General features: G+C 40.8%; 1 protein-coding gene across 3 annotated transcripts in view; it reads left to right on the top strand.

Annotated features, from left to right (window-relative positions):
* wdpcp (WD repeat containing planar cell polarity effector) overlaps window positions 1-22,270 on the top strand; it is a 92,343-nt gene that overhangs the window by 65,489 nt on the left and 4,584 nt on the right. For all 3 annotated transcript variants that reach the window (XM_063491350.1, XM_063491351.1, XM_063491349.1), the window contains 5 exons: window positions 244-367; window positions 1,432-1,495; window positions 11,009-11,108; window positions 17,417-17,522; window positions 21,622-21,713. In XM_063491350.1, coding sequence (XP_063347420.1) covers window positions 244-367; window positions 1,432-1,495; window positions 11,009-11,108; window positions 17,417-17,522; window positions 21,622-21,713 — 486 coding nt within the window. The remainder of the gene's footprint in view (window positions 1-243; window positions 368-1,431; window positions 1,496-11,008; window positions 11,109-17,416; window positions 17,523-21,621; window positions 21,714-22,270) is intronic.

Below are 22,270 nucleotides of genomic sequence, written 5' to 3'. Positions count from 1 at the left end.
TTAGTTTCCTTTCATTTAGTTGTTAACTTTTGCTTTTAGTTGGCTTTTAGTCAGTGAGCCTTTGATTTGGCACTGTCTCTCTTATAAAATAAAAATGTATAAAAATCTCATTTTTGTGCAGAAGAGCAACAAATTTTACATTGTTAGCTTTAGAAACACACATCCTTAAACATTCTTGGCTAATTTCCATGCAAACATCACATGCATTTCTTAATTTTGTGTGTGTTTCTGATCTGTCTGTAGCCCAGCTAGAAGCAGCTCTGGGTGTGTTTTATGCCCCACCTGTGCCTCTCTCTGATACAGTGATACTGGAGTACAGGGAGCCAATCAGCAAGTACGCCCGGCGCTTTTTTCACCACCTCCTCAGGTAACACCACTCACTCTGTGCTGTTGCTGTGGTCTTAATTAAATGCACTGAGGGAGAAATTTACTTTGTGCATGTCCTCAAGGGGTCAAGGACTGTGTTTTGTATAGCTCTACTGAAATAAAAAAAAATCTAAAGTAAAAGCATTAAGAGTAGGTTCCTCAATCAGGTTCCAGATCTCTGAAGACTTTGCACAGACAAATACATGCACAGACTATTTTCAAGGGATTACTGGAACATTTAGTGCGGTTTATCAGCACAGGGTGGAGAATCAGAATAAGAAATAATATCCAAAAACCTCTTTCAGAAACAATTTAACACTGCTTATTTCCTTCTCTTTATTGCTATTTTAAAAAAAATTCTAAAACAGAAATAGCTTTTGAATTTCATTGCACACACATACTGATGCAGCTTTGAGTCATTCATAAGGCAAAGCAGCACACATGCACCTGTTTAGACTGTTGTTTCATTTTCCCTTCTGCCATGAGAGCCTTTTGAAACGCCTGTTTGACTGAAATAGACCCTGTTGTTCCCACACACTGCTGCTCACTGCTCTCCATCCTGCAATTACCTCCCGCTCCCTCTCCCTCTCTTTCTTTTTCCTCCTCTGTAGCCGAGCTGGAGCGTTGTTTGGCATCCCTCGTCCTCTCCTCTCTTATCACCTACCTGCATTCTTTTTCTCTCCATCAACATCAAATGAAGGAAGGCCCCCCCCTTCCTCCTCTCTCCGCTTGTGTTTGTTTGTTTCATGTCGGCTGTAGACGGGGAAAGTTGAGGTGTTTTGTACTGGGAGATACAGCTCTCTCTCCCAGCTTTAATTCTGGATAATAGGAAAAGAGCTCGCTATTCTCAGTTCAATTATTGACAGTGTTGAATGCAGAGGTGCATGTGCATGTCTGTATTGAGGCGTGTGTCTACGTGCAGACCAAAGCAAGCACGTAAATGTACCTTAGACTTATTTAACTATACATTTTCATTGAAAGCATGTATTTTTAGATTGATGATTGTTTTGCTTTCATGTTCAGGGTGTTGTCTTTCTTTTTCACTGTCTCCTTTTTTCTCTGCAGGCACCAGCATTTCGAGAAGGCCTTCCTCCTCGCTGTAGATTTAGAAGCCAGAGATTTATTCATGGTGAGTAGAAAGAAAATTTCCTTTTATGTGCTTTCTTGAGGGGGAAAAGAGTCACAAAAAGGGTTATTGACATCAAAACAGAATTCACAAGGAAGCCTTTTTTTTTCTTAAATAAAATATATAATTCCATGGACACTAATTATCAACTAATTTAACAAATGAACTAATGAAAATAGCCAATGATTCAAGGTTCAAAATCGTCCATATTTATGTTTAACTGGGATTTGGTGCTGCTGATCATTTTTATAGCTCTTTTGAGACCATCTTCCTGTCAAGCCAACTTACTTTAAAGTGAATGCTGCTCACAAACAGACTATTTACCCAACAAGTGGGTTGCTTACAGTCAAAGCTGTGCATCTGAGACGACCATATAAGGATATCCCTCCTGTCTGACATCATGCAGAACCAAAAGTAGAAAGAACTGTGTGAGATTGAGTGTTTAGCAGAATCTGAACCACAAGCTTCTGGCTAACAGGGATTAACAAACTACGGTACACATATAATATCTCTGAAATTTAGAAACCTTTAAGCTAGAGTATAAATTTCAAAATATATGCCATGAGCTTTTAAATTAAATGATATTTAAAATATGCCAGTGAAAATAGAATGGTATAGCATGTACCACACATCTTTAAAAGATCCCTTTCTTGCAGTTATAGTCCAAATTACCACTCCATGGACTGAAACTATTTTCTGCAAATCTCATCATTTGGGGATCGCGTATCCTGAGACCCTGTTAGAACTGTTCATGACGTGTAACATGCTTACCGCCATTTTTCTTCATTCATCAATACCTGTATTTGTTTCGAAATACCTGCTTTATGACATTAAGTATGACACATGTCTGTAGACTATTGTTATACTTTATACTGAGTCTTGTCTTTCTTGGGCACCTTTTATAATGTATTCATTTTCAGCAGTCAGGTTTGAACGATGAAAACTCTGAATCTTTTCTTTTTTGTCTGTTGAAGAAAGTGTTAAAGTGCAAGGAACCCAACTCATAAACATGAATGAACGGATACCAATGAATATTTGGAAATTCTTTATCATAATCACTTATAATATTACAGTAAAACAGTTGTGAGCTCTGATAACTGTGAAGTAGTTAGTTTAAGCTTACCTTTGTGCCTTTTTTAGTTTGAGTCTCTTAAAAAAATCTGGAATCTGTGTACATGAACCTTTTCATCAGGTCTTCTTAACATGTTTACTCTAGATTATGTTAGTGAAATAAAACATGTTTGGTGTATCTGCTCTAGATGGACTCCTGAGGGTTAGATGTTGACTCATGCGCTATAGGGAGCTTCTCTGCAGCTCTTCCACTGGTATAAAACCTATTATAATTGCTTATTCACTGTTGCACCCTTGTTACTTTCATTTGCACATGACTTGTAACCCATACAAGTGTGTGTGTGTTGCGTGTCAGAGAGCAGGTGTGATCTCAGTATGGGCCTCTCTTTTCACAACCTCCACGGCCTCAGCTCAGCCTTTTCCTCTCCTCTCATCTTCGCTCTAACTCGTTCTTTCTTCCACTCCACGCTGAAATGCTCCTATGTGTTTGACCCCCTTTTTCACGGGGCCCCCTTTGCTCCATGCTTCACCAACACCCCAGACATTAATACAGACCCTCTTACACACATACACACACTCCTCTTGGTCCCTCAATCACACTGATAGCACTGGTTCCAATTCCCTCCCCACTAAGTAGTGCTGCTGGGAAGCCGAATTGAAAAGGTGGAGTCGAGCCTGTGAACCTTGAAAGAGTGCAAAGGAAAGAGGGGGGCAAAGAGGGGAGGGGAGGAGGCTGTGGTGTAGATGGAAAACTAAATGATAAATGTAACACAAAAATGATGGAAGGGGGAGATGAAACTGTGTCCAGATGAGTGAGAGGGGAGAGAAAGCTGTAATCATAATACATTTCAGTGAAGGGTATGAACTAGTTTCGATGGGTGGAGTCAGTTACAGGACATATCAGCCCAAGCAGAAGGCGGCCTGTACTGTCAGCAAACTAGAGGTCAAGAAAATCAGTCCAGAAAGCCTCTGACATATTTTCCATAAAGCTTCATGTACTTTCACAATCTTCTTCTGTCATCTTTTTTTAAAATGATTCGATGCAGACATGATAACTTGTATCTTTAGTCAGAAGCACTAATGTGATTGCAAAACATGATTGTAAAACATACCTCTGTCATTGCTCTAAATTCTTCTTTGTCTGCCATATTTTCTTAAAAACATCAAGATTATAGCTCCCATTTTTAGCGACTATAATTTGTCATGTATTTGAAAAGATATGGGACACAATAAACAATGTGGCTCTGACAGTGATAGAGAAGCCTTCCTAAATAAGCTTCATCTCAGGTAAAAATCCACACACCTTTTTGAGTAATGTTGCCCCTAAACAGACAAGAAGATCTAGTTAAATCACTAAATTGTGATTAGTGTATTACTAACTGGTAAAATGAGGCTTTTTCTTTTCTTTTTTTTTTCTTAAAAAAAAAAAAAAAAAAAGCGATTTCCCTCACAGAGAGGATTTGGATCACAGCAGCAAACAGAACGTGACCTTGAAGCCAGATTGTGTGAAGCTGGTGTGATTTTTATCCGGTACCGTTGTGTCAGTGTCCACTGGCTCTCGGGACTGGGCGAGATTTCATGAGTATGGTTGTGGAGCCAGGTCACTCACTTCTTGTTTGAGAAAAGTAAATGTAAAAAAATGTACACATGGAGATAAATGCATCTCTAACATATATATACAAATATAAAAGTGATGTATGTGGGAGAGCTGTTTCTATGGATTGGTTTGTTATGATGATTTTAAATTCAGCATATGTAGTGTTTATGTTGCAGAGGTGACATCTTTCTAAGCTCTTGAACATCATTTGACTGCCCTATTTTACTCTCCTTTTTTCTTTTTCTTTTACAAACAAATTTCAGAGACAGAATTACTAAACATCTGCGGATCCCTTTGTGGTGGCCCATTATGGGGATTCTCACCAAATTTAACAGATAATTGCAAGTCCTTGTCATGCTGGATCTGTAACAAAGTTCAGCCTCAGTCACAACAACCTTTTTCAAGCACTTTTTTGCCTCAGCGACCAAGAGAGCAGCACCTCATTGTGCACAAAGAGCGAAAGAGAGAAGAGAGAGAGAAGGAGGACGTTGACATTTCACCCCTCACTCTGTCCTTCTGTCTAATTAGGTTGTGTTGTTGCTTTAACCTGCTGGTTTGCTGATCGAGTCGAGGTGGAGGAGGTTAATGAGGGCAACCCCCACCTTCGCCAAACTCTTTTTAACTACCAAACTCGCCCATAGAACTCAATAACGCACCGTCGACTTGGTAAAGAGCACCCACATGCACACAGATAACATGCTCATCTCTTCTAGAAATGCTCAGCATGATACACCCCCTCTATCATCAGACCCCCATCCCCTCTTGCCCCATTGTTTCCCAGCTAACAATAGAGGCCCTCCAAGCCTTTTTTCCCCAAAAGAAGAAACCTTTTGTTAAAATGAAACACTTGTGTCGGGTTAAATTGAGGGGGAGGAGGAATTGGTGGTGGTGGTGGAGGTTGGTGGGGTGTATGAAGCGTTGGTAGAGGGGGTTACTGAGTCGTTTGCATTTTTTAAAAATAATTGATGCTGTTTAGTAGCTCCCTAATTAGCCTTTGATAATGAGTCGATAATGTAACCAATTAGGTCATTCGTCAGCCAAGTCAAGTTTTCTTTCCCTCCACCACCTCCCCTTTTTCTTCTTCTTCTCTTCCTGGGTTTTTTTGGCTCTTGATGTAGCTTGTTAATTAAATCAAATTGTGTGATAGCCGAAATCTGATGCCGGCTCTTTTGTTCCCCAGTGAGGGCTTGTACTTTTTCTTGTTAGATACACAAGCAGTAAGGCGAGCTGCATGTTTTCGGTTCACCCTCTATCTTCCTCTCCTATCTGATGCCAGGCTTGGCAGTGCTGTAGGTGGAGGAGGAATTGCACATCTTTGGCAGTAAGCTCATTGTTGTTGCTCAGATAAGCAATTAGCACAATTAAAGTCCTTAAGGCCTATCAGATAGAAGTCAAACACAAGACTCCTGGATAGCAGATGTGTCAGAAAACAAATGTGAAACGGATACGCTCATGTACAGAGGATTAAACTTTATGTCAGGTTGTTAATATGTTTTTGTGTGCATGTGTTTGCACCACCCAGCAAAAACTAATTTGGTTAAAAAGTAAAAGGTGAAAAGGCATCTTTTCACATCATTGATAAGATTTCCAAAAAACAATTTACATGTAGATCTGTTTGAAAACTGAAAGGAAATCTCTTCCTCTTCAGCACCTTGGCAAATGTGCTGTTTGGTAATATTAAGTTTGGTGTGCTGAAGGTGTAAGTTTCGACTGTGTATAGGCTCACACAATAAACTATCACCTCATAGCAAAAAGGTTCCTGGTTTGATTCCAGCCAGTGTATAGAGTTTGTGCATTTTTTCCTCCAGAGACATGTATGTTTGGATGAGTGGTGACTCTAAGCCGGTTGTGAATGAGCAGTGGAGAATACAGCACTGTATGAATGTGTGATTAGTAGCATAAACTGCTTTGAGAGGTAAGTGAGACTAGAAAAGTGCCAATGCTTTTCCAGTCTGGTCACATTAGTCTGTATAAATGGATGGATGTTGTGTGGCTATCTGATCACAACCATTTGACAACCAATTAATATGTTATAATAAAAAACAAATAAAGTCTCTGCAGATTGGCAAGTAGAACTGTTACTGAGATTGCTGACGAAGTGTAGGAAAAATGCTTGGAAAACCATCATAGTAACTCGATAGTATGTCTATATCAACAGAGCAAGGAAGCCTATCCTATCGGTTTATTCTGTGTGCAGACTTTTTGGGGTCGCCTATTTGAGTTTTTCACCAAACTCTATTTTTCCTTTCCGCTTTTGCAGCAGTATTCAGGCTTGATGATTTAAGCAGTGGCAATGATCGTTGTGAGGCTCAGGCCATTTTGTTATTACCACTGTTAGCAAGAAAAATTCTGCTGCAGTCCTGGAAGTCTGAGACACATCCAACCTTCGATAGGCGGCTGAAGGAATTAGGAAGTGCGTGACACCTAGAGAAAAGTAGATATAGTATGTTTTTCAGGTCTCTTTCAGAAAATGTGGTTACTAATCACCAGTCTGATAGGAAAGTTGTAATTAAACTTTACTGATCTTCAGGATTAACAGTCACACTGCACTATGAATACTTATGTATCAAAGTTTGCATGTGAGCCTCTGTCATTGTTCTCTCTGTTTCATTTTTGCATATTTAACATCTTTAAATATGTCATGACTGGACGATCTTTGGTAGAATTGGGTGGGTGGAATTTTGTCCAGGCTTCTTCTCACTATTTAACTGAATGTTCGTTGGCAGCTGTTAAATGATAACTGTGTTCTTAAACATTTCAGCAACCACGTGAGCTCAAAATGCAGTTTATTATTTAGTTAGAACTTGTAGGACTTACAGCTATTTGTGTGTGTTTATCACCAGGGATAGCCGACTAGGTCCAGGTAGATATTTTCCAGTGTGTCTGCTTCAGAGGTAATCATCAGGATTTAATGCCACCCCCATGAATCAAAGAGCAAAAGCTGTGCCCGTACTCATTCACTAATCCCTGCATGTTGAGATTTCAGACGTGTATAAATGACCATCATCATTTTGACTCCGGGCTCACAGGTGCATCACTGGAATTCACAGAGCTATCAAATGCCAGGCATTACAAGAAATAAACCACATGATCGAACTGACCTTTACGTGTAACGCTGCAATTTGAATGTATGAGTGGAATATGTGTGTACTGCAAATATACCAATAACCCATTGCTTTTCAAGTGATGTGTTGTCCATGTCCACCCACTTGATTTGCTTTTATTAAAAGTTGAAAAAGGTGGGCAACAAATAAGAATACATTCATATTTGGTTGTTAGTTTGATGTCACAAATAGGCATTGATTTATAAGAATAAGGCACTAAAAATGCATTGAAAATTACAGAAGAATTAAAAATCTACAAATATCTGATTATTATTATCTGAATTATTTTGCAGTCTCTGCAAACGGCCACACATCCATAGGACACTGAGTTTATATGCTGTTATCACTCCATAATAAGCTTTTGTGCACACATGCTCGCCTAAAAAAGTGCAGTGCACTTTGTGTATGCTCACTCTCATCGATCCTGAGTCCAAAGCCAACACGTCACACTGCAAACATAGGGACACGAGCCCGTCAGTTAATGTGCTGTAAGCGCTGCTGTGTGCCAGTTAACCTAATCCCTCATTTATTTGGAGGTAACCCAAATATCAGGCAATATCGGGCTCTTAGCATCCACCACCTCCCTCCCCTCTACTCCCCAAATATGGCCCACTAAAACGCCCCTCTTTATCGGTGCGGTTAGCTGGCTCGCTGCAACCCCTAAAGCTCTTATATAAATAAGATTAGTGTCGCGTTTGAGCGTTGGGGAATAAGAGGTGTAATATCTGATGGTTTTATATGCAGTATTATTGTTATCCCGTCTTAGTCGGGTTGATACTCCTCTCTCTCTTTCTCTCTCTTTCCAGCTCTCAGTTGTCTCTCTATCGTTTCGCATTTGTTCACTCGTCTTTCTCTGGGTCTCTTTCCTCAGATTCAGACAGCATTATGAGGGGCTAAGCTGGAATAAAGCGCCCCAACATCAAATGTTCATATTGTTCTGTTCTGTCTGTCATCCCGTCGCTCGCTCCCGCTCTCTCTCTCTCTCCTTGTTGTTGTGAGTTTTGCTTCCCTTTCGTCTTTTTACGTCTTGTTCACCCTCTCCCTTCCCTTGTGCTCTGTCACTCACGCGCCTCTCCATCATTTCACTGTACTGCCTCCTCTCCCTCCTCGTCTGTTTAATCTTGTGCTGCTCTGTTTGTTATCAATTAAGAAGCCTCACTCATATCTAATTGAGGGGCCATGTCTCCTCGTTCACAGGGGCTCAATTGGCCACCTCAGTCCTGGGAGCCGATTTAGGCTCTTTTGAGGCCATTTTGTTGTCGGCCATTTTCACATTTCCTCCTAACTCTTCGCCACAGAGGGCAGGCACCACACTATAATTACCCAATCTGTTCCCATTCATACTCCTCAATTTCAGCACCTCTCTCCCACTCTCTTTCCCCTTTACTCTCGCTCTCTGCCTGCTTCAATCCCTCTCTGCTCCACACCTCTTTTGGAAACCAGCACCCCCCTCTCTCTTTCCTCTTGGGGTACAAAAGCTGGGTTACAATATGGGGGTATTAGGGCCGGGTGCAGACTCAGCTGGGGGCTGGCTTTAGCCAGCTGAGGGTTATCCATGGCGAGCCCTGAGTCACGGCAGTGATGTCCTGTGATGTCGCTGAGGCGGAAGACTTTCCTTAACACGCTGTACCCTTTGATGGAGCCTCAGGCCCTGCACTCAGCCCGGGGAAACCCTGCGACTCTCACTCGGCCCTCGTGGGGTGCCAGGATGAGGGTTTGATTCACTCCCACTTCAATCAATTCAAGAGGTCGAATGTTACAGAGGTTCTGCCATTATTACTGCACAGACTAACATTTTCTCACATTTGTATAGTTTGTATATTTGGCCTTTTCAGCAGCGTTGCTAACAGATTCACAGGATGCAACAACTGCAGCAACATGTTGATGATGATGATGCTTCCAGTGTCTTTACATGAAAACAACATAGCCAACCTTTAACATCTGCCCTCACAAATGTACAACAAGTGATCATCGTGCAGGATATGAAGCATAAAGCTTTCTTCCTTTTATTTTGAAATTCATTGAATGAACTAAGCTGCTTCACTCTCAAAATACATGCAAATTATCTATAGACTGATCATTATACTATGCTGTATTTGCCTTTGATATCCAAAAAGTCTGATTAATTGGGTGTCCTTGAAAGCTTAACACACATGCAAATTAAGAAAATGCCTGAAAACAATTTGACAAAACAAAGTGAATAAACACAACCAAATACAGAGCTCCCAGGGTCTTTCTACACTATAAACCTTTTTTTTTTAGTATTCATATTTATCATTTCTAGATAAAACCTCTTGCGAAATATGCCTCTGTTTTCAAGGTGGTCCAAGCAAGCATTCATACAGTGAATGGAAAACCTAATAACATAAAACAACCAACAAACCAAAAGAACAAAGAGTCCAGAAAAAACAAAGTTTAATTTAACTGTTTAAACAAGTGACATGATAACAAGCAGTGGGTATTTAAAGGTAATTAATATATTAACTTCCTTAGATACCAAGAGGACAATTACGAGTATCTGATGTGACATATAGTTAAAAAAAAAAAAAAAAAAAAAAAAAAAGCAGTACAAAAAACCTTCTCTTTATTTGATGTTGGTCAAATTCAGACAGTTCATAAAGGGAAAATAAAGTTGAAACCTCAACTAATGTTTGGAATTTCTACTTTCAACTTCAGTGCATAACAAAACTGTAAGCTTGAAGATGAAAAGCTCGGGCTCTTTGAATGGGAGGATTTAGAAACACGTCTCATTTTGTTCATTATCAATCCAGAGTGTGAGTTAGAGAAAAAAATGCCAGGGAAAAACTACAGTTTTACTTCCATCTGATCAAAATTGCAAATGAGAACGTCTCAGCTGCAGCTCTTCCAAATCTGATGCATCAGAAACGTCTCTCTGAACGTACCAGGCTGGACAACCTTCAATAATTCTGCACCAATTGTGTTTTTGTAACCTGGACACAGAATGTGTGGCTCTAGGGGGAAAGGCCCTTTGCAAAACGCTAGAAGCACCTCCTTTATTTTATTTGTTTCTGGCATTTTCGAAGCACATCACTTAAAAAGAAATATAGATATTTTTGTATTTTTCCACAATTTAATAAATAATGAATTGACCTCTGCCTCACATGTAGAAGCAGATGTAATACTCAGTGTGGTTGTTAATGAATATGTGGCAGCGCTGGGTTTTAAATCAGCCACCCTCAGACATCATTTAGCCACATTATCTCCATCTTTGTGGCCATGTGAGACTCAAACAGAGAGATACAGAGGATACATGCTGTTTCCAATATTGTCGCAGGCTGATATCGTAATATGCTTAGCTGGATATGTTTCTCCGTAAAGAGAGAATACCAGCGTTTCTGAAAGGTGAACAGTCCCTCGTCTCCTCTCACACTTTTGAAATGTGACTGATAACATCCTCCGTAGTTCAAAACCAGGGAAGCGGGCGTGATTGTGTGTGCGCGTGTGTGTGGAGGAGGTTGGTGATGGTGCGGGGCGCAAGCAGGCTGATTTCAAAGTTTTTTGAGGAACCGGCATTTCATCCAAACCGGTGCTCCTTCTGATGTTGGGCTTCAAACGGTTCATTTTTTCCCCCTGTCATTTCATCTGTTTCTTCCTTCTCCCGCCAAAATGCCGCATCTCCCCCACCCAAAACCCCTCAAATAAAAAAAACCCTATTGTCATCTGAGCCTAGATTCATTTTAGATTAACGTTCACGTTTCTTTCTTTCTTGCATTACCTTCAAAGGACCTCCATTATGTTGCCAGTGATAAGGGCGAGCTGGTGCTAGCAGATGTGGCCAAGAGGAAAGCTAATGAAATCGAGGCCCGGACCATTGCAGGCAACGGTAAGAAAAGTAATCATCATGTCTAACCAAAAGACACCAAATGTGACTCGTTATTTCTCCTCACATCTGAAATGGGAGGTGGATACCTGATAACCTCGGTAACTCACCCACTGTGACACACTTTTCTCACATCTAAGAGCAGATTTTTTTTCTTAGGCTCTAGCCTTCCTTTAACAGCACAGAGGAGAATCATGCTTGCCAGAGTAATAGCTGTGTCAAAACTCTGAAAACATGTGCTCATTTGGTATATAAGAATGAGCAAAAGTGAGATTCCGCAGGAAATATTTGTCACAAATGATATAAAATGATGACTACACAGTGGACAATTAAAATTTAGCCCCACACCGTAGATATTTCAAGATTACGTTTTATACATTTAAAGACAAAGTCTTTAATGTCAGGCTAATGAAATGTAGTCTGACACCAGCAAGAGGAGGAAAGACCCAGCTTTTCTGTCATTTTTAGCCTGTGCTGCTGCCCTTTGACAAACGCTCCCGAAAGCACATACCAGAGGGGATCAAGCTACGTTCCTGATTACACACACACACTCAAAAACACACCACACACACACAACTCCTCACAGAAGCTTTGAGGGCCAACGGGTGAGCAGACTACATTCAAATTTGTGAGGGAACTAGATGAACATGTCGGAAGAGTCCTTCATTGGTGCTTAAAACACACTGGAAGGCTGTGTGTGTGTGTGTGTGTGTGTGTGTGTGTGTGTGTGTGTGTGTGTGTGTGTACTCAGACATCCAAATGAAGCAAGAGAGGTATTTAACTCGACTGTATAAGGTCAAACCCCTACGGCTGAGTGTCTGTGTGTTTGTCTGTGAATGAAAATGAGCGCTTGTCTAACTGTGAGGCCTGTTTGCATGCAGTTTTTTTTTATATATTTCAAATGTGATGCGTAAAATGCACACTCCTCCTCGTAAGCCTCTTAATTATGTCCTCGATGATTTGCCTCCATCACCTGCAGCGTGTCCTATCCTTGGACAACAGCACTTTAGAGCAAGAGGGACAGAAGGGAGAAAGAAAAAAGGAGGGATGACAGCAGGAATAAGGAGGAGGGTGAAAAGGGAAAATAAATAACAAGTGAGGAACGAAGAAAGTGTAGATAAAGTGTAAATAAAGAAGAGGGAAAACATCAAATATTAACTTGCCAAAGTAAAGAAAACAAAGAAATTAATGAATATTAAACACCACGTTGGTTTGTATGGCCTGCCTATATTTTTCTTTCACAGTCAGAAGTCTGGGTCCTGATCAGTTCTCACAACTTCACTGAATAAAATGATAATATTCAGTGCAAACTTATCTACTTGATTCAAAGCTTATTCTGTGTTGCTGCATAGCAGTAGATGATGTTTCTACAGCATTGAAGCTTCATTATGTGTCACTAGATTTTACTGTACTTGCAGTTTCATAATATGGGACATAAAGTCGGTAAAAAGAATTACATCGCAAGTCTTTACATAAAAGGGGATAATACACATTGCAATACAAATTGCAGCTATCTGTGGAAAAACCCGAAAACTGGTGGTTGTCAACACCCGTTTTTATTGATGTACACTGAGGTGCAATCACAGGGTATAGAGGAAAATAGTTAAAGTCCCGTCACAGTATTTGTCAGGTTGAGGTCTGGAGTGGGCCATCACAACACAGATTCTTTTCTTTTTCCAGCCATTCTGTTGTAAATGACCCAAATTCGGCCAAGCTTTATCTATCACACAGATGGCCTCACATGGTCGATTCAGTGATTGGAAGAGACCCATGTCCTGTGGTTTCAAAACAAGCTCTAATCATCACCCCTTCACGGCCATCCTGACAGTTGGTATGAGGTATTTTTGCTGATGTGCAGTGTTTGGTTTTCATCAAATGTGACACCAAACATCTCCACTTTTGTCCAAAGGACATTGTTCCAGAAGTCTTGTAGTTTGTTCAGATGCAGCTTTGCAAACTTAAACCACTCCGCCATGTTGTTCTTAGAGAGACGAGGCTTTTTTCTGGAAAACCCTTTCAAGTAGTCCATACTTGTTCAGTCTTTTTCTACTTTTACTGTCATGATTTTTACAATTTAGCATGATAACTGAGGCTGTAGAGAAATGTACCTCTTGGTTTTTTGGAGGTTCTCTGAGTATTGCATGGTCTGACCTTGGTGACATTAAGAGTTAACTTGCATGCACAGTCCTGTGAAAACTCGTTTCCATGTGATTATACCGTAAATTAAATAAAAAATGTTTTCTTAGTAAAGTTTATTTGATTAATAGATTTTTTTTTAAATGACACAGTCAGCCGTCAGAAGGTCTGAATTCATTTAGAAATCACACACACTCATGACAGTGACACTAAGGTGTTGTCACAGCCCTTGATGAGGACGGTTAAACTGATCCCATTTTATAAGAGTGTGTGTCCCCTTGTATGTTAGACAGACAAGCAGACAGCATATTAACAGAGCAGAAAAGCCAGGTCATAAATAATGAGCGGCTTGCTTCAAGCAAAGGGCTCCAGTGAACAAGTCTCGCTTTACAGAAACACACGCATGCATGCGTGCACGCACACAAACACAGCCTCTGGCGTGTTTGTGACACACTCACACATTTATCATTAGGCATGTGCAAGCTCCTAAAACAGAAGCAGTAAACGGACTGATTGTTAAGGAAACCACTTTAACTTTTAAGGTGGCTGTAGCTCAGGCGGTAGAGCAGGTCATCTACTGATCGTTGGTGGTTCGATTCCTGGCTTCCCCCTAGTCTGAATGCCAAATATCCTTGAGCAAAATACTCACCCCAAGTTGCTCTTCGATGCATCCATCGGAATATGAATGTGTGTGAATGTTAGTTAAGAAGCACTTGGTAACAGCTTAGGAAAAAGTGCTTGTGCGAATGGGTGTCATTGGGTGAATGCACAAGTTGTGTAAAGCGCTTTGAGTGCTCAAGATAGAGTAGAAAAGTGCTAAATAAGAACCAGTCCAAGGTAACGACAAGAAGTCAACTTTCGAGTTTCGGTGCCTTTCAGGGTTTTTCAGTTAAATTCAGTCCGTACCTGCATGTACTAATATGTGCTTTGCAAATTAATCAGAGTGATGTTTGCTGTTGAAATATAAATAACATCTGCAGGTATGTCTGGTTGTTCTCATCATCACATGGTCTCCTCCTGATTCCTTCCTCACTGACTAAACACAGACTGTGTCATCAGTCACATGTTCTCTATGCACAAAGTTCCCACAGTGCAGCTTCAGTCACCTTTGCCCCACATTGTCAAAAAATTCAGTTCAAACACTTAAGAAACTGAAAGTTGTTTGTTCTCAATAGAAATCAAGCAGACACACATGTTTGTGTAAACGTGTTCTGGTGGTCGTTTGAAAGCAGATCAATTTTAGTTTCTTGCTGCTCAAGAGAAACTTAAAAACAGCTCGTTTTGTTTGTGAAATCTGAAATGACCTCTATTAGGTCAACCTGTTGTTATGACAAAAGCATAAGCATGACCTAACCCGAGCTTTGTTCTGAGCTTTGAAAGAGTTTTTCCTCCCTCTGTATGGATTTCAGTCATGAGTGGCCAGCAGTAACTTTCACTGGAGTAGCTGTTACACATTTTACTTATTTAGTTAGTTTTGTTTTGTTTTTTTAGGACAGATGGTGGGGGATCTGTTCTGACACAGCAGTATAAGACACTATTTAACTGAACAGCGTAGGTATTTTGTTCACATCTGTTTTTTTGCTTTAAAATGATAGTTTATTCCATCCATCCTTCCGTTTTCTTAACTGCTGATCCAATTCAAGGTTGTGTCTAGAAAGATGCAGCCTATCCAGGCTGTCACGGGGTGAGAGGGACAGGTTACCAGTCTATCACCAAACTAACTTCACCCATTTAGAAAAAACCCCCCAAATGATTGGTTATTTTCTTTACATTACTTACACCGGGCCTTTAGATTGATTCATCATCACTGATGATGATAGATTGGTTCTGTGGAATCGTTTGAGGAACCAAACTGTAGTTTGCTGCATCCAAGTTTAAAGATGTTGCATCCGATTACAAGTATTCTTGTTGAGGGTTTTTTTTTTTTAGTTGTGAACCATAAATTTGTTTACCAGTCAGACTGTCATTGCTGTGTTCTAGTGTAACGTGCTGAGCCGTCTTAGGGAGAACATGGAGCACAAACAACCTACGGCCATATTTGGCTCATCCTCATCCCCACAAAGAAATTCAAATTGCAGGTTGTGCCTTTGACAGTGTGCAGGTGGTGAGAACAGGACTTCCATAAAGCGAGTCCAGAGGTGCACAAGGAGAAAACATTGAAGGAGAAAACCAATTTTCAGCTAGACAGTATATTGAACTTTTCCTTCAGCTGTGTGTGAGTGGGGTTTATTTGCTGTTCTCCACCCTGCAATTTCATTTATTTGATGCTATGTTGTTTTGTTTTGGGGTTGTTGTTTTTTTTGTTTAAATGAATGTATTAGCTTAAAGCCTAATTCTGCTAAAACCTAAAACTGCTGTCCTTTAGCCAGACGTCAGAATAGCCGTTAAATCACTCAAGTTGCTTTTCAGGTTATATCCTGAGGCAGTTTTACACCTGAAATTACCTGCAAGTACTGAAAGGCATTTCCAAAAGGGAAGCATGTGGTGACACAGACCACCCTGAAATATGATGCCCCCGTCACCACCACCACCCACTAAGTCATTAGTGTACTGTTAATCTTACAGTGCCTAAAGCCGTTGCATGAGAGAGTAATTAAATGGGAACGGATGAAATGGAACTTGCTACATTTACTCAAGTACTTCACTATATTACAGTTGCTGCTTTTTACTTCCGCTTCACTATATTTTGAACTTTTATTGTACTACATAAATCGAAAATATTTTGAAATATAAAAGTATTAGTACAGATGAAGCTAAACAGCATCTTGAGCTGCAAAATTAAAGTGATATATTCATTAATTAATCACTGTTTATGATCCAGTAATGTTGTGCATATGAGTCTATGTGGTTGATACTTCTTCTTTATGTTCTTTTAGTATATTTTGATGCTAAAACTTTGGTCTTGTTATTGAAGTAGAATTATGACTTCCAGAATCACCTTTTTTTTAGGGTACAGGAAAACACATGAGCCCAAATGTCTCTGCCTCAGTCTTCTGTGCCAACTCAAAAAGTCTTTGAAACCCATCTGCAGCTACCTGAGTTATAGGACAGAAAAACTACTTGCTGCGGTTTCCCTGAGTAGCAACTGGGGAAAAAACCTCATCTAGGTCATCTCCACCATGTGCTATTTTACACAATGCAGAACTGAAAAAATAACACTGGAAAGATGAATACATCTCCTCCTATTGTTCGACTCATTTTTGTATTTGTTTTCTAAAAAAAAAGAAAAACAAAATGACTCATTTCCAAATCGAGCAGTTGTTTAAGGTGGATGTCAGTCTAAGACTTGGAAACGGCCCATATGTGCATCCATTGTAAGTCCCGATGAACAGAGATTCTGCTGTCGCTTGTGGACAAACATAAATGCACAATAGAGAACACACATTTCAGCTTAGAAATGGTCCCTTTTTATAACAGCATTGGAAATCGCTTATAGCTGTCTGGCTGACAAGTGTGCTGATTTGGATAGATAGAGCATTGTGAGAGGCAGAGTAGCGAACAAGTGCGAGGGAAGGCCCCTTTCTTTTCCCCTCTATCTCTTTTTCCTTTGAGTAGCGTTTTGCCAAGAGGAGAAGCCAAGTTGGTTTCCCGATCGTTCTGTCTCCCCCTCACAAAGGCTGACATGACTGCAGGGCTTTTCGACGGGCAAAGAGATGAGAGCTTTATCTTAAGATCCACTTCTCCACCTCCTCCCTCCCGCTCCCTCTCTTTCCCTCTCTTCTTGGTTGTTGCGGTAAAAGCCTGTTAGCTGCGGTGTGTGTTGAGGGAAAGCAGCGTTTGTTTCTTGCTTCCTTCTCAGCTCTGTCGGCTGCTTTGTTCGCACATCCGCCGTTTACTGTTTGACATCTTGTCTCAATTCAGAAACTCGAATCGAGTGTTTATCAGAAACGAGATGATCATGGTTTGATGTCCAAATTAGCAGAAACCGATGCTCAGGCACTGTTCGCCTTATTACAAACCATATTTAGAGGAGAAATTGCAAGGCTTAGAAACATGCTATAGACCGAAATATCAGCACCAGCAGCTGCCAATAAACAGAGCAACATTTTGACGCCAGAGAAGCACACACAGTTTATTAGTATATGTGTACTATAATAAAAAGCAGTGACACAATCTGGGTCACTTTATTAATTTTTTGCTCTCACTAATCCTTATATTTGTCTTTTGTGTTAAAGAAGATCTTCAGAGAGGCAGAAGTGATGCCTGTGGTTCCAGCTTCAGTGACCTTCAGGTAGCGAGGAGGCAAAGTGTGACGGACCCTCCACACTCACCATCAACACAGTGAGTCACATGTACCATGTGCAGTTCCACATTTGTCAAGTGTTATCTGTTTAAACTGGTTTTCAAACGGGGTGTGACATCCTTAGAGCTAGAACCATATTTATATCAAAGCAAATTTTCCAGATTCTCCTCCCTTATTCTGGCTCAAAAAACAACACCTTAATGCTGAAGCTTCAGTATGGAGAGTCCAGAAATGAGTCCAAGATGGTACGGTGGTTGTGTCTAACTTTTATGTGGTCTATGATCAGATTAAAGTTACAAAATCTTGCCTTTTTATGACTGAGAGACATTACAGCTTTTACACTGATACCCGATCAGTCATAGATGCTCTTTTTCAGGACATGCGTGGTGGCATCAGAGAAGAGGCACTAGAAAAAGACTGTAAACAGACAGTGGTTATCAAAGTGGTGCATATGACACTGTAAAGGCTGTAAGCTTTGGACTGAGGTCCTTTAATGTTAGTACATACGCTCACCAGCCAATCATTAGATACTCCTTCCTAGTACTGAGTTGGATCCCCTTTTTGCCTTCAGAACTGCCTTAATTCCTCATGGCATAGATTCAACAAGGTGCTGGAAACACTCCTCAAAGATAAGATGACATCACACAGTCACTGCAGATTTGCCCACCGCACATCCATGACGTGAATCTCCTGTACCGCCAATTAATGAGCAGTTATTTGAGTATTATGCATTTAATTATGAGTGATGATTCATCTCTGGCTCTCTTCCACTGCATGCCTTTTGTCTTGTGTCCCTCCCCTCACCCCTAACTGGTTGCTGCAGATGGCTGCCCCTCTGTCAGCCTGGTTCTTCCAGAGGTTTCTTCCTGTTAAAGAGGGAGTTTTTCCTTCCCACTGTCGCCAAAGTGCTTGCTTATAAGGGGGCCGTCTGATTGTTTGGGGTTTCTCTGTATTATTGTGGGGTCTTTACCTTACAATATTAAGTCACTGGGTATTTTCTGTTTTTAAGACCATTCTCTGTAAACCGTAGGCATGGCTGTGTGGGGAAAATCCCAGCAGATCAGCAGTTTCTAAAATACTCTGAACATGGTATGGTTGTTGGTGCCAAACAGCCTGCTTAAGTTGCCTTTCCTCCTCATTCTGATGTTCACAACTTCAGTAGCTCGCTTTGATCATGTCTGCATGCTTAAATGCACTGAGTGATCGACTGACTAGATATTCGCATTAATGAAGTAGCTGGTGAGTGTATTTTATGTCCTTCTGGATAAAAACAAGAAGCAACAGGTTTTGGTGAAGCGTGATTTGCTGATCGCTTTAACCTCTTTCCAAACACACACAATATAACACTGTTCCTTTCCCCTTTGTGCATATAGTGCCAGAGAATTAACCACAATACATTTGTGGATCAGGCAGATAAACAAACGTAAACTTTCTATAGTGTTAAGATGTTACAGATTCAGGCGATACTATACTGTCACAATCATTTGATACTTTGTTTTTGCAAAAATGTTTACTTGAGCTGCCATTTATATAAAAAAAATATTTAGTTCAGCTCACTACAAATAAGGCATCCAGGCACTGCTACGTTCCCCCAGAGGTTCTGCATTGTCTGCTCATGAATCGTATGAGAGCGTCTGTGGCCAAATGACCCAGCTGCAGCCTAAGAGCCTTCACTCCCAGCGACATTTCAAATGTCAAAACCACATCAGTTCCGGGTCTTACGCTTCCAGCGATCCCAGAGTTGAACCGGGAGCCACATTTTTAAAACGCCACCAGAGTCCATTTTCACTACGGCTCAGTCTCCAGAGTGCAGACCAAACTCAGTGTTTCAGAGTGATTGTTTAATACAATCGTCCACATGAATGACATGTTGAAACAGTGTGACTAAAGACGCGCTGAAAGCATCCCTCTCCGTCTCTCACACACAAACATACACACAAACACAGCCACATCCACGGCTCTATTATTGTGGGATGGTGGTGGGGTGGGGAAGTGATGGAGGGGCCTTCCTTGTCATACCCCAACTAACATATTGGAGTATTTATATGGGATTTGTGTGCATTAGATAAAAAGGCACTCTTGTTCTTTTCATCCTCATAGGCTTTTCATGGCTGTTTGACTGTAACACTGATGACTCTCTGCTGCACCCCCTCCACCCTCCAACCCCTCCACTCTGCGTTTCTCTAAGCCCCTTCCATCCACCCCAAATCCTTTCCTATCGGCCAATTTAAACAAGCTGGGTCCAGAGAGAGAGAGAGTGAGAGAGGGGAAGAGACAGAGATGCTGTGTCCTAAGCTCTTTTTAAAAACAGTAAAAGGAACGAGACGAGGGAAAAAAGAGCGGTAAAGAGGGTTAGGGCGATTTGGCAGCCAAAAGCCCAGTCGTACTACCCCAGGTCTTCCCCTGCACCGCTGACAGAGGCTAAGAAAGCAGATCCCCAAACCTCCCCAAAGATAATGGCCACAGAGAGGAAGAGACAAAGCTTCTGCTTTTTTATTGCACACCCCCCTCCTCCTCCTCCTTTAGAACAATTTTTATATTGAAACACCCCCCACCCCCCCTCCTCTTTTGTAATCTGGTCTCCGATGAAGTTTCATTGTTTCTCATGTGAAGCCAGTGACAGCTTAGCTGAGATGGAGTAGGGCAGGAATTATAGCGCAGGCGTTTTCCCGTTTGGCTCGCTGAGAAAAGAGCGGAGAAAGAGAGGAAGGCGAGCACAATGGCAGTTTGGGGGCTCCTCGCCGATTCCCGCCGCATTCCCCAAATCCGACTCGAAGTGAGAGAGAACAAGACGGAAATCTGGGAAGCGTCCCAACGTTCCTTTGATGGCTGCTGGCCTCTCTCGCTCATCACACAGTCTTCTGTCAGTGGAGGAAGGAGAATGCAAGATTTCATTTTTTTATTTTTGCTTACTGGAGGCCAAAGTTACTGTGAGCATTCAGAGCGACAGAGAGCTGAGAATTTCTGTTAACAGTTTAATTTATGATGATAAATGATAACGATAAATGTTATTTGTTAAAAATGACATGCGCTGACTGTGACTTCTTGGTGTGATCTAATCTAAAGTTGTAAAGGAAAAACTAAAAATGTTCATGTTTGAACATTTGAAAGGTTGAGAGAAGTATCTGCTTGCAGTTCAATACTCTGTCTTACCGACCATTTATATTTCTTCTGGTAATGCTATAGAGAGAAAACACCTTAGTTTTTGTTTAGCAGTAACAGTGGTGTGTATCTAAATCTGTGATGGAAACGGACAAACCAAACACTGTAAAACTAAAGTTTCAGATTCATTTAATTCATTAAATCTCTATCTGAAATATAAACTAGAAGCAGACTTAAAACCTTAGTGGACAAAGCAAACCCAAGATGAATAAATACAAAAAGTTTTTTTGAAATAAGAGAGCTCTAGTAGTTGAAAAATTGGACAAGGGGAAATAGTCAGGTGTAAAAACCTGCGCTGCTTTCACAAGGCCGAATCATCATAGCCAGATAATTGGATGGGAGCTCTCTGAGGTGGCAAAGCTCATAAGGTGCTTTGAGTAACCAGTGGTGACCAGAGAGGTTCAAAGGGGGGAATGAAACATGAACCAGTGACAGGATCCTGGAAAAAGTAGTGGTTTGGGGACGCCCAAAAAATTCCAAACCACAGCCAAATGGTCAATAAAATTATTTTCTATAAATCAATGTATTGCTTAAAAGCATGGAGTAATACAGGCTTAATGTCTGCATTGCTTCCTTCCTTTTTTGGGCCAGTAGAAAATCTCATGATTTCACATTTCATGTCGATCTGTTGTGAAATTTCTCTTTTATCAGTTGCAGTGAGCTTTTCCTCAAACTGCATAGCTTAGCCTGTTAGCCAGCTGGAGAAGCTCGTGAGTGAGTCCAGACCTGCTAAATCAGTGCTGGGTTTATAAGAGGGTTCATGGATGATTTCTGCTTGTCTAAAGATCTCTGCCTTTCAGGATTTGCCGCTAATGGTTTTGTGCCAGATATAGAACCTTAGAGGCAAACAGCATATTTACTTTATCATAATGTTTCTGGTCTTATCTATTCTGTGCTTTGTTTTACGGACGCGCTCATTCTTTCAGTTTTAAACAACATGAAACATGTGTCACCAGCTCTATTTTCTTTCTTCAGTGCTGATGGAGCAGCCAATCGGAGGAGACAACAACCAGAGACCTTACATGTGACCGTCAACCCAGACGTGCTCAGGATGCTGAAACAAACAGGTATGTCTGCAAACAGTGCAAACCCAGCAAAACTCTCTCAGAGGATGACATTGCTAGTCAGCTTTGGTAAAAAGTGAAACCTGTCTTTTTGTAAAGAAACCGTAGCTATCGATGTCCACTAAACTTTTTACTTTTGAATCAGTTTAGCTTTTTATTTTAGATGTCTTTCCAACATCTTGGTTAGTGTGGCCAAGGAGAGGAGAAGTCAGGGCATCTCTACTTAGACTGCAGCATCCTTTGACCTGATTGCAGAAGAGGCAGAAAATTGATAGATGAATAGACTGATGGATCATTTTTCACCTGGTTTACATCTAGACTGAGTTTAGATGCAAACCTAGCAGACTTTATTAAATGCTTAAAAAAATGAAAACAAGAAAATGATTAACCTGGAGATGATAACCAGAGAAATACAGAGTTTTGTGTATGATTTTGTGTATGTTTGAAGACCATTCAGGCAGCTAAAGATCTCATCCGTGTCCCGTTATTGTGGCTCTTTCTTATTTAAAGAAGTCATGCCAACATAATTTTTCTCATTTGTACAGGTACTTATACCTGTA

This window comes from Pelmatolapia mariae, linkage group LG13 (assembly GCF_036321145.2).
Source record: "Pelmatolapia mariae isolate MD_Pm_ZW linkage group LG13, Pm_UMD_F_2, whole genome shotgun sequence".
NCBI lineage: Eukaryota > Metazoa > Chordata > Actinopteri > Cichliformes > Cichlidae > Pelmatolapia > Pelmatolapia mariae.
This window is presented reverse-complemented; position numbering and strand designations above follow the sequence as displayed.